Below are 15629 nucleotides of genomic sequence, written 5' to 3'. Positions count from 1 at the left end.
TTAATGTTAAGGAAGTAGCTTCAGTAGTACTGCCTGTTAATGTTAAGGAAGTAGCTTCAGTAGTACTGCCTGCTAATGTTAATGAAGCAGCTACAGTAGTACTGCCTGTTAATGTTAAGGAAGCAGCTTCAGTAGTACTGCCTGCTAATGTTAAGGAAGTAGCTACAGTAGTACTGCCTGTTAATGTTAAGGAAGTAGCTACAGTAGTACTGCCTGCTAATGTTAAGGAAGTAGCTACAGTAGTACTGCCTGTTAATGTTAAGGAAGTAGCTACAGTAGTACTGCCTGCTAATGTTAATGAAGTAGCTACAGTAGTACTGCCTGTTAATGTTAAGGAAGTAGCTTCAGTAGTACTGCCTGTTAATGTTAAGGAAGTAGCTTCAGTAGTACTGCCTGCTAATGTTAATGAAGCAGCTACAGTAGTACTGCCTGTTAATGTTAAGGAAGCAGCTTCAGTAGTACTGCCTGCTAATGTTAAGGAAGTAGCTACAGTAGTACTGCCTGTTAATGTTAAGGAAGTAGCTACAGTAGTACTGCCTGCTAATGTTAAGGAAGTAGCTACAGTAGTACTGCCTGTTAATGTTAAGGAAGTAGCTACAGTAGTACTGCCTGCTAATGTTAATGAAGTAGCTACAGTAGTACTGCCTGTTAATGTTAAGGAAGTAGCTTCAGTAGCTGGATGATATTTTTTTTAAATCTCTTAAGGATCGGACTCTTTTTTTTGTGTGTGTGCCTAAAATGACATACCTAAATCTAACTACCTGTAGCTCAGGACCTGAAGCAAGGATATGCATATTCTTGATACCATTTGAAAAGGAAACACTTTGACGTTTGTGGAAATGTGAAATGAATGTAGGAGAATATAACAAATTAGATCTGGTAAAAGATAATACACAGAAAAAAAACATGATTTTTTTTGTGCCATCATCTTTGAAATGCAAGAGAAAGTTCATAATGTATTATTCCAGCCCAGGCACTGAGGGCCAACCAACTTGCTGGTAGAGAATGCAGTGATGACATCACAAAGGGCCAACCAACTTCATAGTAGAGAATGCAGTGATGACATCACAGAGGGCCAACCAACTTGCTGGTAGGGAATGCAGTGATGACATCACAGAGGGCCAAACTAGAAGAAAAAGAAACGCACACCTATATAGGCGAGGTGCTGGCTAGCGGAGTAGAAAACTTGAAAATAAAGGAGAGCCGCACACTCTAGGAGCTCAGATGCAAAAATATTTAATTTACCAACGTTTCGACAGGCAAGCTGTCTTCATCAGGGTACAATCACAGACACTGCGGGATGACTCGTTTATATATAGTGTCAAGACACACAGGTGTCTGTAATCATGGCCAACAGTGGCCTAATATCATTGGTTAATTTCTCATATTAAAACGGCATAGAATGAGCAACATACAATAAATACAAATGGATAGCATACGATCATAGACTCACTAAAGACCACACAAGCCCACAAACAACCACAATGGCAAAGTCACAACAAACACAACAATCACAAGAATGGCTTCAGATCAAAGTCCACGTTAAGACCGAAGGGAGCAAGGGTCTTTAAATTAAATATCCAAGCAGCCTCTCGTCTTAACAATAAATTATCAAGGTCACCCCCTCTCCTAGGGAGGGTGACATGTTCGATGCCAATATAACGCAAAGATGAAATCGAGTGGCCTGCCTCCAAAAAGTGGGCCGCAACTGGGTAAGTCAAGTTTTTGTACCTAATGGTGCTACGATGCTCTGAGATACGTACTTTTAATTCACGCTTTGTTTTACCACAAGGACAAGTTATAAGATAAATAACTGCCTTAGTGGAGCACGTAATAACACCTTTGATTGGGATCGATGTCCCTGTTTGTGGATGTTTGAAGGATCTGCATTTATAAGTGCCATTGCATTGAGCACAGCCATTACACTTATAATTTCCATCCAGTAGGGGCGCAAATAGACGTTGTTCAGGAATATCTTGGGGTGGTAAATCAGAGTGTACCAATTGGTCTCGGAGATTTCTGCCCCGCGAAAATACGACCAAGGGAAGGTCAGAAAACACATTACCGAGACTATCATCGGATTTTAGAATATGCCAATGTTTGTGAACGATTCCCTTAATTTGTTCAGAGCGCTTTGAATAGCGGGTAGTTAGAATGCAAGAATGCGTCTTTTTGCGAGACTGCCCTTGAAAAAGGTCATGTCTCGTTTTGTTTTGAATTTTCTCAATGGCATTATTAATCTGATCATTTTTGTACCCCCTCTCCTTGAACTTTCTTTGCGTCTCAGCCATATTTCTGTCGAAATCTGATTGTTTTTTGCAAATTCTTTTGATTCGACAGAATTGGCTGTAGGGCAAACTATTTTTCAAGGGAAGTGGGTGACAACTGTCAGCCCTCAACAAACTGTTACGATCAGTAGGTTTCCTGTAAAGATCAGTGTATAGAACATTATTTTCACACAAGATCAGAAGATCAAGAAAACTGATTTGACATGTATCAGATTGCATAGTAAATCTCAAATGTTCAGAACAAGAGTTAAGAAAATCATGGAACGCCTGGAGCTGTTTTGCATCACCCCTCCATAGAACAAAAATATCATCAATATACCGTTTCCAAATAATGATGTTAGGCAAGAAAACATTTTTGAGAGGATTGAAAATAGACTGTTTCTCCATGTAACCCACATACAAATTAGCATAGTTAGGAGCCATGGGGGATCCCATAGCAGTACCCTTCGTCTGAATAAAGAAATCATTTAGAAACATGAAATAGTTGTGTGTAAGTACTATTTCAGCCAATGTTATAATGCATTCACTGGAAGGTAGTTTATTGGGGTCACGTTGCAGAAGAAAATGTTCCATAGCTTCAATACCGCCCTCATGAGGAATATTTGTGTATAACGACTCAACATCAAAAGTAACTAACAATGTGTTCTCAGGGAGAGGATCAAGAGATTCTATGATAGAGATCATACTTCTGGTGTCCTTTACAAAGGAGGGGAGCTGTTCTGCGAGTGGTCTAATAAGTCAACAAAAGTAGAAAGAGGGGCCGTTACTGCATCAATGCCCGCTACAATAGGGCGCCCTGGAGGTTTAGTAACATTCTTGTGTAATTTCGGCAAAGTATAAAAAGTGGCAATTTTAGGGTGTTGAATAGCCAAAAAGTCATGTTCTTTTTTGGTTATCTGACCACAACCTAAATACCCATCTAGGACAGTTAAGATAGTATTCTGAAATTGAGAAGTGGGGTCACTTCTGAGTTTCTTGTAAAAGGTGTTGCCAAGCAGCTGTCTGTGACACTCATTTACATAAGCTGCCCTATCCATAAGTACAACCGACCCACCCTTGTCAGCAGGACGAATAAGGACTGAGGTATCGGATTGTAAATCAAGCAAAGCTTGTTTTTCATCCTTATGTAAATTGTGGAAAGATTTGGACTCCTGTTTGTTCTTAAGGAGTTGCGCAACATCTTTTTCAACAAGTCTACAATATGTCTCGATAGAGTGATTGCGATTGGTTGGAGGTATAAAATAACTCTTGCTTCTAAAAGGAGTCAGAGTATGTGCAGGTGAGCAACATACTGGTTCAATAGAAATGTCAGGATTAGGGGAGCTAAAGTATTCCCTTAAACGGATGTTTCTAAAAAACTTAAACATGTCTACCTTAACATCAAAGTCGTTGCACTGGGTCGTAGGCACAAAAGATAACCCTTTATTAAGCAAAGAGACATGGGCAGGGCTCAATATCTTGCTTGATAAATTGAAAACACTCAGTCCCGTGGGTTCTGGGACCGTGTGAACGGTCTCCTCTGCCTCTGATAGTCGTTTCTTCTTACCCCGTCGGGTGCGGCATCTCGTCGATGTGCGTGCCTGCGGCCACCTCCGCCCTTCCGTCCGTCCAGTCTCTCGTTGAATAAAAAACTACCACTGGAAGCCGATGAGGCGCTGGTTGTAGAGTGTTGGTCAGACCGGGATGGATCGAAGTAAGCGGCATCCCTCCTGCGTCTGCCATGGAGAGGAGGAGCAGGACCTCTCTTGTCAGGGTTTCTCCAGAAGTAGACTTTATCCTCGGCCTTGTCTTTTTTGTCTTGGTTGAATTTCTTGATTTTAAGTTCCTTTATTTCTGTAGACAACTTGTCCTGGAGCGCTTGGTTAGTTTTCATCAGTTCATTGAATATGACATCATCATTAACAGCTATTTGTAGAGCTGTGCGTTTGTCTTTAATCGTGTTATCCATTTCACTAAAATCCTTTTTCAACTGGTCAACAATTAATGTCATTAAATCAATAGAGCATTTGTTCAGGATGGCACACCAGCGCTCACAGAAATCATCTGTGCGCTGTCCCAATGATGGTTATTTTTGCCACCTGAGTCCCCGTGGAATTGTCCCCGTATTTATTGTATGTTGCTCATTCTATGCCGTTTTAATATGAGAAATTAACCAATGATATTAGGCCACTGTTGGCCATGATTACAGACACCTGTGTGTCTTGACACTATATATAAACGAGTCATCCCGCAGTGTCTGTGATTGTACCCTGATGAAGACAGCTTGCCTGTCGAAACGTTGGTAAATTAAATATTTTTGCATCTGAGCTCCTAGAGTGTGCGGCTCTCCTTTATCAGAGGGCCAACCAACTTCATAGTAGAGAATGCAGTGATGAGTACTAAAACTGTCTCCCGTAATAAAGAGCATTGCGCTATGATAACAATGCAGATGCAGTTTACGTTACAGCCTTATTCTAAAATGGATAAATAAAACAATTGCTAGCAATTTAAACACAATAATACACCACAATGACAAAGCGAAAACAGGTTTTTAGAAACCTTTGCAAATGGATAAAAAAAAAAAATGGAAATACCTTATTTACATAAGTATTCAGACCCTTTCCTATGACACTTGAAATTGAGCTCAGGTGCCTCCTGTTTCCATTGATCATCCTTGAGATGTTTCTACAACTTGATTGATTAGACATGATTTGGTTAAGGCACACACCTGTCTATATACAGTGCATTTGGAAAGTATTCAGACCCCTTCACTTTTTAAACATTTTGATACATTACAGCCTTATTCTAAAATTGATTAAATTGTTTTCCCCCCTCATCAATCTACACACAATACTCTAATCCATAATGACAAAACAAAAATAGTTTAGACATTTTTGCTAATTTATTACAAATAAAAAAACAAAATATCACATTTACATAAGTATTCAGACCCTTTACTCAGTACTTTGTTGAAGCACCTTTGGCAGCGATTACAGCCTCAAATCTTCTTGGGTATGACGCTACACACTTGACACACCTGTATTTACGGAGTTTCTCCCATTCTTCTCAGCAGAACCTCTCAAGCTCTGTCAGGTTGGATGGGGAGCGTCGCTGTACAGCTATTTTCAGGTCTCCCCAGAGATGTTCGATCGGGTTCATGTCCTGACTTTTGGCTGGGCCACTCAAGGACATTCAGAGACTTGTCCCGAAGCCACTCCTCCTCCTCCACTCTTGGCTGTGTGCTTAGGGTTGTTGTTTTGTTGGAAGGTGAATCTTCACCCCAGTTTGAGGTCCTGAGTGCTCTGGAGCAGGTTTTCCATCAAGGATCTCTCTATACGTTGCTCCATTCATCTTCCCTCGATCCTAACTAGTCTCCCAGTCCCTCCCGCTGAAAAACATACCTACAGCATCATGCTGCCACCACCATGCTTCACCATAGGGATGGTATTGGCCAGGTAATGAGCGGTGCCTGGTTTCCTTTCATCAGACTAGAGAATCTTGTTTCTCATGGTCTGAGAGTCCTTTTGGTGCCTTTTGGCAAACTCCAAGTGGGCTGTCATGTGCGTTTTACTGAGGAGTGGCTTGCGTCTGGCCATTCTACCATAAAGGCCTGAACATTTTGAAAGTCTAATACATCCATTTAACGTAGCCTACATCACAATAAATCCATTATTTATTTTAGACAGGTCTAAAGAAACATGATATGAATAAAAATGTAGTCTATTTCAGAAGAACAGAATAGCATACTCTGTAAAAGTTGTCCTTGTGTTAGGTCCTGATATGGCTGTGGGCTACACTAGTTCATTTAGCAGACAAGATTTGCTTAGAATTCCGTGGCATTATTTTTTTCAATTATTTTATTTTATAGTATGACAAATACAGCTTAATAAAATAGAAAGGATATTTTCTCCAAACGATTAACGTTAACAAAGAAGCCTGTCCTCCTATATGCTTCATGTAGAGTTACTTATGCAACTTTAGTTATGATACAAACGTTGGGATATAAGTTCTGATTTTTAATACATTCTAAGCCTGCACGATGGGACTCTTAATGATGATTTGAAAATAGTCTGCAAACTGCACACACTTCATCAGTCTCTCATTCACAATTTTGACAAGCACTTGATAATATTCTCATCAGAAGGCCTCGAATTTTGATTTGAAAAAGTCACAAACAAAAAAGGCATACATACGCTGTTTCTTGCCTTACTGCACGAGCTGGGCATCATCCACAAGTGACAGTACATCATTCACAAGTGACAATATATAATTCACAAGCTAATATTGTCACCTATCAGACTATTCTTGATTTAATGTTGTCTTCACATTTACCAAATAATGTGTGTGAAATTAGTTTTGATTTAGAATGGACCATTATCATGAAGTGTTTGATTAGATTTTGGATTACATTTGCATTGATCCCAGAGTGATTAGAGGGACAACAGAATGCTGAGTACCAGGCAGTTAAGCACGTTTGGTAGGCTACTAATAACTATCAGCTGCATCAGAGCTTGGAGAAGCCTAATTACTGTGACTAAACGGTCACGTGGAATTTAACTGCCATCATGACCCCCAGTGTGGCGGTAATACGGTTAGCGTAACGTTCTTGTCACCTCCCCGACCAAGGCCCTTCTCCCCGATTGCTCAGTTTTGCCGGGCGGCCAGCTCTAGGAAGAGTCTTGGTGGTTCCAAACTTCTTCCATTTAAGAATGATGGAGGCCACTGTGTTCTTGGGGACCTTCAATGCTGCAGAAATTTTTTGGTACCCTTCCCCAGATCTGTGCCTCGACACAATCCTGTCTCGGAGCTCTATGGACAATTCCTTCGACCTCATGGCTTGGTTTTTGCTCTGACATGCACTGTCTACTACAGCACTTTTGTCCTCCTCTCCCTCAACTTCTCTCTTTTCTTCCACATTGATGTCCCTCTCACCCTCCTCCTCTTGGACAATTACATTGAAAGCACAGGCAGGCTTCCCTCCAATGGGTATTCTCTCATGACTTTTAAGACTTCTTAGCTGAGTGAATCCCTCCCCACACTGAGTGCAGTGGTAAGGCTTCTCTCCACCGTGTGATCTCTGATGATTCTTTAGGCCTCCAGCGACACGAAAATTCTTTCCACACAGAGAGCAGTGGTAAGGCTTCTCCCCTGTATGTATTCTCTCGTGTTCCTTAAGGCTTCCAGAATGATTGAAGCTCTTCCCACATTGGGTGCAGTGGTACGGCTTCTCTCCACTATGTACTCTCTCATGTCTCTTAAGGTTTACTTTCTCACTGAAACTCTTCCCACATGCAGAGCAGTCAAAAGGTTTTTCTCCAGTGTGTACTCTTTGATGATTCTTTAGGTTAGTTGAGGAACTGAAACTCTTCTCACATTGAGGACAAGGGTAACTCGCACAACCAGGTGGTATTATTGATTCTGTGGAAATGACCGAGTCTGGGTTGGGGATCTCTCCTGTAAGAACAGATATAGGGTAAGAAACAGACAGAGGAACAAAGGCTTTAAGTTTAACAATGTAGGACTCAACAGACATTAGGATTAATAGAGTATTGAAATAAATACTTTGCAAGGGACTTGTTGCATCACATCGCACATAGATAATGCCATTGTCAAATTACAATGCATTGCGCAATTTCTTAATTTTTTATTTCACCTTTATTTAACCAGGTAAGCTAGTTGAGAACAAGTTCTCATTTACAACTGCGACCTGGCCAAGATAAAGCAAAGCAGTGCGACACAAACAACACGTAGTTACACATGGAATAAACAAGCGTACAGTCAATAACACGATAGGGGAAAAAAGAACATCTATATACAGTGTGTGCAAACGGCGTGAGGAGGTAAGGCAATAAATAGGCCATAGTAGCTAAGTAATTACAATTTAGCAGATTAACACTGGAGTGATAGAGAAGCAGATAATGATGTGCAAGTAGTGATACTGGTGTGCAAAAGAGCAGAAAGATAAATAAAAACAATATGGGGATGAGGTAGGTAGATTGGGTTGGCTATTTACAGATGGACTATGTACAGCTGCAGCGACCGGTTAACTGCTCAGATAGCTGATGTTTAAAGTTAGTGAGGGAAATGTAAGTCTCCAGCTTCAGCGATTTTTGCATTTCGTTCCAGTCACTGGCAGCAGAGAACTGGAAGGAAAGGCGGCCAAAGGAGGTGCTGGCTTTGGGGATGACCAGTGAGATATACCTGCTGGAGCGCGTGCTACGGGTGGGTGTTGTTATCGTGACTAGTGAACTGAGGTAAGGTGGAGCTTTACCTAGCAAAGACTTGTAGATAACCTGTAGCCAGTGGGTCTGGCAACAAATATGTAGCGAGGGCCAGCCGACTAGAGCATTACAGGTCGCAGTGGTGGGTGGTATAAGGGGCTTTGGTAACAAAACGGATGGCACTGTGATTACTCAGCAAACTGGATGCAGTCTGAGTATTGGAAGCTATTTTGTAGATGACATCGTTGAAGTCGAGGATCGGTAGGATAGTCAGTTTTACTAGGGTAAGTTTGGCGGCGTGAGTGAAGGAGGCTTTGTTGCGAAATAGAAAGCCGATTCTAGATTTGATTTTGGATTGGAGATGTTTGATATGAGTCTGGAAGGAGAGTTTACAGTCTAGCCAGACACCTAGGTATTTGTAGTTGTCCACATATTCTAGGTCAGAACCGTCCAGAGTAGTGATGCTAGTCGGGCGGGCGGGTGCGGGCAGCAAACGGTTGAAAAGCCTGCATTTGGTTTTACTAGCGTTTAAGAGAAGTTGGGAGGCCACGGAAGGAGTGTTGTATGGCATTGAAGCTCGTTTGGAGGTTAATTAACAGCGTCCAAAGAAGGGCCAGATGTATACAGAATGGTGTCCTATGCATAGACGTGGATCAGGGAATCACCCGCAGCAAGAAAAACATTGTTAATATATACAGAGAAAAGAGTCGGCCCGAGAACTGAACCCCGTGGTACCCCCAAAGAGATTGCCAGAGCTCCGGACAACAGGCCCTCCGATTTGACACTCTGAACTGTCTGCGAAGTAGTTGGTGAACCAGGCGAGGCAGTCATTTGAGAAACCAAGGCTATTGAGTCTGCCGATAAGAATACGGTGATTGACAGAGTCGAAAGCCTTGGTCAGGTCTGAGGGTTATTGTTAGGAATTTTGTTGATAATAACTAAAACAATTTCTAGATTTAGATAAAACTATAACTAATTGAACTCTGCACGCCTAGTGAAAAGAGATTTGTGCTGTGGGTTATAAAATAAGCAAAAAGGGTCATTAAACTATGGTTGAACTGACCCAACTTAGCCCTGAGATGTTTAGATAAGGAAGTGAGTAACTTTTTAGGTCTTCCATTATCTTGAGTTGTCTGCTAAAGTGGTAATAAATTATAGTGAGCCTTCAGGAGAATAGATTATATTGTGTGTCATGTGCGTGCGCTGGGAAGTTGGAATGAACTTTTGAACCTGTTTTATAAAGGTCAGGAGGAGATTTATTCTGTAACCTATGACGTCATATCTTGTATATAAACTGTTGTTTATGGTCAAATGGGAGCGTGCTCCGAGAATAAATACTATTATCTAATTTTAATAAGACTGTATCCTGTCTATTTTATGTTAATAAGTATCTTACAAATTCTTATAGACAGATTGATTTTAATTAATGGAGGAATTATTTAATTCCCTCAACAGTTATACTACAAAACAGAATCAATGAGTTAGCCAGCTAACTTACCTAAATATTCTGAATTAACATTTTATTCAACAACCAAAAAACATATGTTTACATTTCTTAATGAACCAGAAAATCAATGGTTATTTTGGGTTGTTTACCTCTCTGAACCAAAGAGGTTGTTAGCCTGAATTTACCTGAGTCAACAGAGTCCCTGGCCTCCTCTCTCTCTTCCTCCTCCCCCTCATTGATTTCTCTCTCCTCCTCCTCGTCTTTGACAATCACATTGAGTTCCACTGTTTGATTGCAGTCACCCAGCTTCACTGACAGCATCTCTGGAGCCCGCTGTGAGCTTCTCTGGGCTGGAACACCACAACCAGAATCCGGTTCAGACATGGTAGGCTGGATAGATCTAAAAAAAGAGGAGACCGAAGGAGTTCAGGGGGATTTTCACAAACCTAGATCGTGGTATAGCCGCGGAAAAGACAAACATTTATCTAAGCTAGCTAACCACACATCCCATACAGCAGGAAACCTTTTTCCATAAAATAAATATAGGATTGACGGCAACAGCCAGTCAGATTAGGCTATAAGTGCAGAAAAACACTGGCTGTTGAGTACAAGCATATTCAGTTAAAATTCATTACTAATATCTGAAACACTCAGTGATTGAAATTACCACCCCATCCTCAGTAGCCGATTCAAACATTCGCCTATTGGGTTTGGCCGGTAGGGATATCCTTGTCTCATCGCGCACAGCGACTCCTGTGGCGGGCCGGGCGCAGTGCACGCTAACCAAGGTCGCCAGGTGCACGGTGTTTCCTCCGACACATTGGTGCGGCTGGCTTCCGGGTTGGATGCGCACTGTGTTAGGAAGCAGTGCGGCTTGGTTGGGTTTCGGAGGACGCATGGCTTTCGACCTTCGTCTCTCCCGAGCCCGTACGGGTGTTGTAGCGATGAGACAAGATAGTAACTACTAACAATTGGATACCACGAAATTGGGGAGAAAAAGGGGGTACATTTTTTTTTAAAGATATAAAAAAATAAACAGTCATTCAACCATAACCTTGTAGATAATCAACCTTAGATTGTCATATAAATGGGCGGATTGTCAGGAAGTCCAGGATCCAGTTACAGAGGGAGATGTTTAGTCCCAGGGTCCTTAGCTTAGTGATGAGCTTCGTGGGCACTATGGTGTTGAACACTGAGCTACAGTCAACAAACAGCATTCTCTCATGTTCCCTTTTGTCCAGGTGGGAAAGGCCAGTGTGGAGTGCAATAGCGATTGGGTCATTTATGGAACTGTTGAGGCGGTATGTGAATTGGAGTGAGACCAGGGTGTCTGGGGTGATGGTGTTGATGTGAGCCATGACCAGCCTAGAGATGTGAGTCCTACGTGGTGGCAGTCATTTAGACAGGTTACCTTGGCGTTCTTGGACACAAGGACTATGGTGGTCTGCTTGAAACATGTAGGTATTACAGACTGGGTCAGGGAGAAAATGTCAGTGAAGACACTTGCCAGCTGGTCAGTGCATGCTCTGCATATGCGTCCTAGTAATCCGTCTGGCCCGGTGGCCTTGTGAATGTTAACTTATTTAAAGGTCTTACTCACATCAGCTATGGAGAGCGTGATCACACAGTTGTCCGGAAAAGCTGATGCTTTCATGCATGGTTCAGTGTTGCTTGCCTCGAAGTGAGCATAGAAGGCATTTAGCTCTTCTGGTACGCTTGTGTCACTGGGCAGCTCGTGGCTGGGTTTCGCTTTGTAATCTGTGATAGTTTGCAAGCGCTGCCACATCCAACGAGCGACAGATCCGGTGTAGTAGGATTCAAACTTGATCCTGTATTAACGCTTTGCCTGTTATATGGTTCGTCAGAGGGCATAGCGGGGTTTCTTATAAGCGTACAGATTAGTGTCCCGCTCCTTGAAAGCGGCAGCTCTAGCCTTTAGCTCAGTACAGATGTTGCCTGTAATCCATGGCTTCTGGTTGGGATATGTACGTACAGTCACTGTGGGGACAACATCATCGATGCACTTATTAATGAAGCCGGTAACTGATGTGGTAAACTCCTCAATGCCATCAGATGATTCCCGGAACATATTCCAGTCTGTGCTAGCAAAACAGTCGTGTAGCTTATCATCCGCTTCATCGGACCACTTCTGTATTGAGCGAGTCACTGGTACTTCCTGTTTGAGTTTTTGCTTGTAAGCAGGAATCAGGAGGATGATTTTCCAAACGGAGAGCGAGTCAGAGCTTTGTATGTGTAGTAAAGGTGATTTAGAGTTTTGCACAGGTGACATGCTGGTAGAAATGAGGTAAAACTGATCACCGGCCACTAGGTGTGCCGTCTCTGGATGAGCATTTTCTTGTTTGCTTATGGCACTATACAGCTAGGTGAGTCACCATTAAGTTTTCCGACAACACACAGCGTGGTGCCAGGACAACAACCTCTCCCTCAACGTCAGCAAGATGAAGGCGCTGACAGTGGACTACAGGAACCGAAGGGCCGAGCACGCCCCCATTCACATTGACAGGGGAGGGGTCGAGAGCTTCAAGTTCCTCTGTGTTCACATCACTAAGGAACTATCATGGTCTAAACACACCAACACAGTCGTGACGAGGGCACAACCATGCCTTTTCCCCCTCAGGAGACTGAAAAGATTTGGCAGATCCTCAAAAAGTTCTACAGCTGCACCACTGAGAGCATCCCAGGTGTGGTCAGTGCACGTCACCTGAGCCCTATGGTGAATAGAAGTTAGGAGAAAAGCCTATCGATATTATTGTTGTTTGAGGAGACTCTACCTGAACATGTGAAGCTTGGATATGTGAGGTATGCAGTGAGAGGGTTTATGTCCAAACCATTACAGTCGGGGGAATTGTAAAGGATATGGTCAAATGTTTGCAGATGGGAGAAGTGTGATATTGAAGAATCGGTGAATGGAAAATGTTGCAACTGTGGTGGGGATCATACTTCCTTGAGTGTCCTGTTAGGGAGGTCGAGGTGTCAAAAAATCATGGCTGATCTCCTATGTGGAGGCGGTGAAGAGAGTCGAAAGAGGCAACAGTGTTGAAGATACGGCGGGGGAGGCATCTGGATCCACTCATTGTGAAGAAGGTGTATTGTGTGGCATTTATAGCCACAGTGATTAAATTGTACAGCACAAGTGTCTAAGATGTCCAAGAAGCTGGACATCATATCTGCAGCAGATATGTTTTTGAGTCTCCAAGACTTCACGGCAGAAGCACAGCAAGGACTATTGTCGCTAGGAAATGTCCCGTCCTCACAGGAGTCTTCTGAGCCTGTTTAGGGACCTGATTAGAATTAGTTCCCTTTTTTTTTTTTTACAGAAAAGCAGGTTGATTTTGTTTAGTTAATTTCTTTTTTGATAGTTTGTATGAAAAAAATAATATAATAAATACCCGGATCCTTATTATCCACCCCACAGGTGGTGGCGGAATGCACATCCAATTGTTGAGAATGCCATTATACCATAGAATAAGAAGATCCATGACCTGGAAATACTTAGTTATTATTGCCTGCGTCACAGCTGTATCACGGAAAGAACAATGAGACAGATATTTCACTGGATGTATAAATATGAAGCATCTGCTTGGTGGTTCAACTCACTACGGTAGTGAGAGGAAGCCCACTGGCGGGCAGTGGGAGAAGATGGATTTTGAACTACATTCTGTAAATTGTCTTGATCGTTAAACATTCTCTCAATACAGTTCTGTTCCGAAAACTAAAATCTGTTATGAACAGAGTTGACAAAGTTTTGTAGACTTTAGCCTTGCCAAAGTTATTTTATTTTTTAATTTAGGAGTGCAAAGTCCAATTGAGTTACTGCACACGGCGCATTTCACAGAGTTTGAAACGACAGGCTGTGGTTTATCTTGCTTTAGTTAAAAAATCTTTGGCCTTATTATTTTGATGGAAACCCGAATTTTGATTCTTATGTAGACATTCCTTCTTAATTTGCTTTGAAAACGTTATGGATAAATGGTTACACCTTGATCACGCCACCACCATCATTGCATTTTGGTGCACCAGAAGTACATTCATTTATTTCCAACGGAACAATGGGTTTGCCTTGCGTTGCAGTGCGTTCTGTGTGGTGCATACGTTGAATTTATCGAACGTATGCATAAGTGCATACGTGGACGGCTTGCCAGAAATGGAGGCTGAAGGTTGAACTTTTGTTGCACAAATATCCAGATGATGCTGCGTACCATTTTGCGCAAATACACTATAGGTTTGTTCAAAGGATTAACTGTTTGCATAAACCGGTAGCCGGGTAGTTTAGCAACGGTTAGTCCTACTATGCTAGCTAGCTACCTAGATAGGTTAGTTATACAACTATTTGGTTTGGCTATCTGTGGCTAAACAATGAGCAGCCGGTTAGCTAGCTAGTCAACTCATCGCTACAGTCATTTTACTCACGATGAGTCGACAGCTGGCTAACTATTAAATAAAAGTCACACTTTAATCGTGACCCTGAAATAAAGTTAGCATGTTAGCTAGCTACACGAACGGGAGATGTGTAGCTAGCTAACTAGCTAACGGCTAGCTAGCTAGCTGGGATAAGAACAAAGCCAGGCCTCGGCAACCACTTGCCGTTTCATCGTTGAATGAGTTGGTTTACAGACCATGCTACAAGCGTAATTTAAAAAGTTTGAAATTAGCAATAGGTTACCTGGAACTGATTTTCTGTAGCTAATGATTGGGTGAAAATAACTCGAGGAAATGGTGAGGTCTCGTAGAGCAAACCGAAAAAATGTATCCACTTTCCCGAGTGAGTTTGGTCTGGATTATGAGATGCTGCAGGAAATGTTCGTGAGTGTCGTATCAGCGTAGTCATTGTGCATGTTTTACCGGCCTTTGACGGAAAGAAGTCAGGCAAAACAAACGAAAATATATATTTCAACCAAAACAAAACAGCTATCATTACATTATATTTCTATCAGCAGTGTGATGTTATTATTACAACAGTGTATAGCATCTGTTATCCTTTATTATAATAATGTTACTATACTGACTTGTCATCGATAAAGACAATCTACCAACATAATACACTTTCAACGAAGAAGAGGCGTTACAGACAGTAGCCATGAAGTGCCATTTAGTGTTTTGAAAGGCATGGCTCACAACAGCATCCTTCCGGATACCGTAGACCAGGTGTTAAAAATGTGATTCACATTAATAAACAGTCCATTAATATTTTCCAACAGGGCTATACATTTGGGTGAGTTTTTTTCCCCCCTCGCCTGAGTTGCCTCGTTTCACTGCCAAAAATAAAATTAAACCATCTAGTGTTCAGCGAAATAACAAAATGTCAAATACAGGTAGCCTAGTCAAATAATTAACATCCAATCACATTAACCGCTGCTCACGGTAACTCCACTAACGGTCCGTATGTAGCCAAACATAGCTGCTGCTCATGTTGGTATCTGTACTGATGGTGCAAAAGCCATGACAGGGAGACGTAGTGGAGTGGTAACGCGCGTGCAAGCAGTTGCTCCCGACGCCACTTGGGTACACTGCAGCATCCACCGAGAGGCTCTTGCTGCCGAGGGAATGCCTGACAGCTTGAAAGACGTTTGACACTACAGTGAAATGGTTAACTTAGTTAAAGCAAGGCTCCTGAACTCGTGTATTTTCTGCACTATGCAATGGTATGGGCAGCGACCATGTACCGCTTTTACA

The 15629-nt window shown here is 42.1% G+C and overlaps 1 protein-coding gene across 1 annotated transcript; it reads right to left on the bottom strand.

The window, feature by feature from the left end:
• Positions 1-7073: 7073 nt before the first annotated feature.
• On the bottom strand, positions 7074-14734 carry LOC120035965 (zinc finger protein 239-like; the record flags this gene model as incomplete). Its single annotated transcript, XM_038982452.1, has 3 exons — positions 14620-14734; positions 10121-10335; positions 7074-7721 (listed from the first exon to the last, which is right to left on the bottom strand). Coding segments are annotated over exons 2-3 (847 nt in total), but the record flags the coding sequence as incomplete, so codon positions are not given.
• Positions 14735-15629: the final 895 nt, after the last annotated feature.

Source organism: Salvelinus namaycush, unplaced genomic scaffold, assembly GCF_016432855.1.
Source record: "Salvelinus namaycush isolate Seneca unplaced genomic scaffold, SaNama_1.0 Scaffold117, whole genome shotgun sequence".
Taxonomy (NCBI): domain Eukaryota; kingdom Metazoa; phylum Chordata; class Actinopteri; order Salmoniformes; family Salmonidae; genus Salvelinus; species Salvelinus namaycush.
Note: the sequence above shows the minus strand (reverse complement) of the source record. Positions and strands in the feature narration are given on the sequence as shown.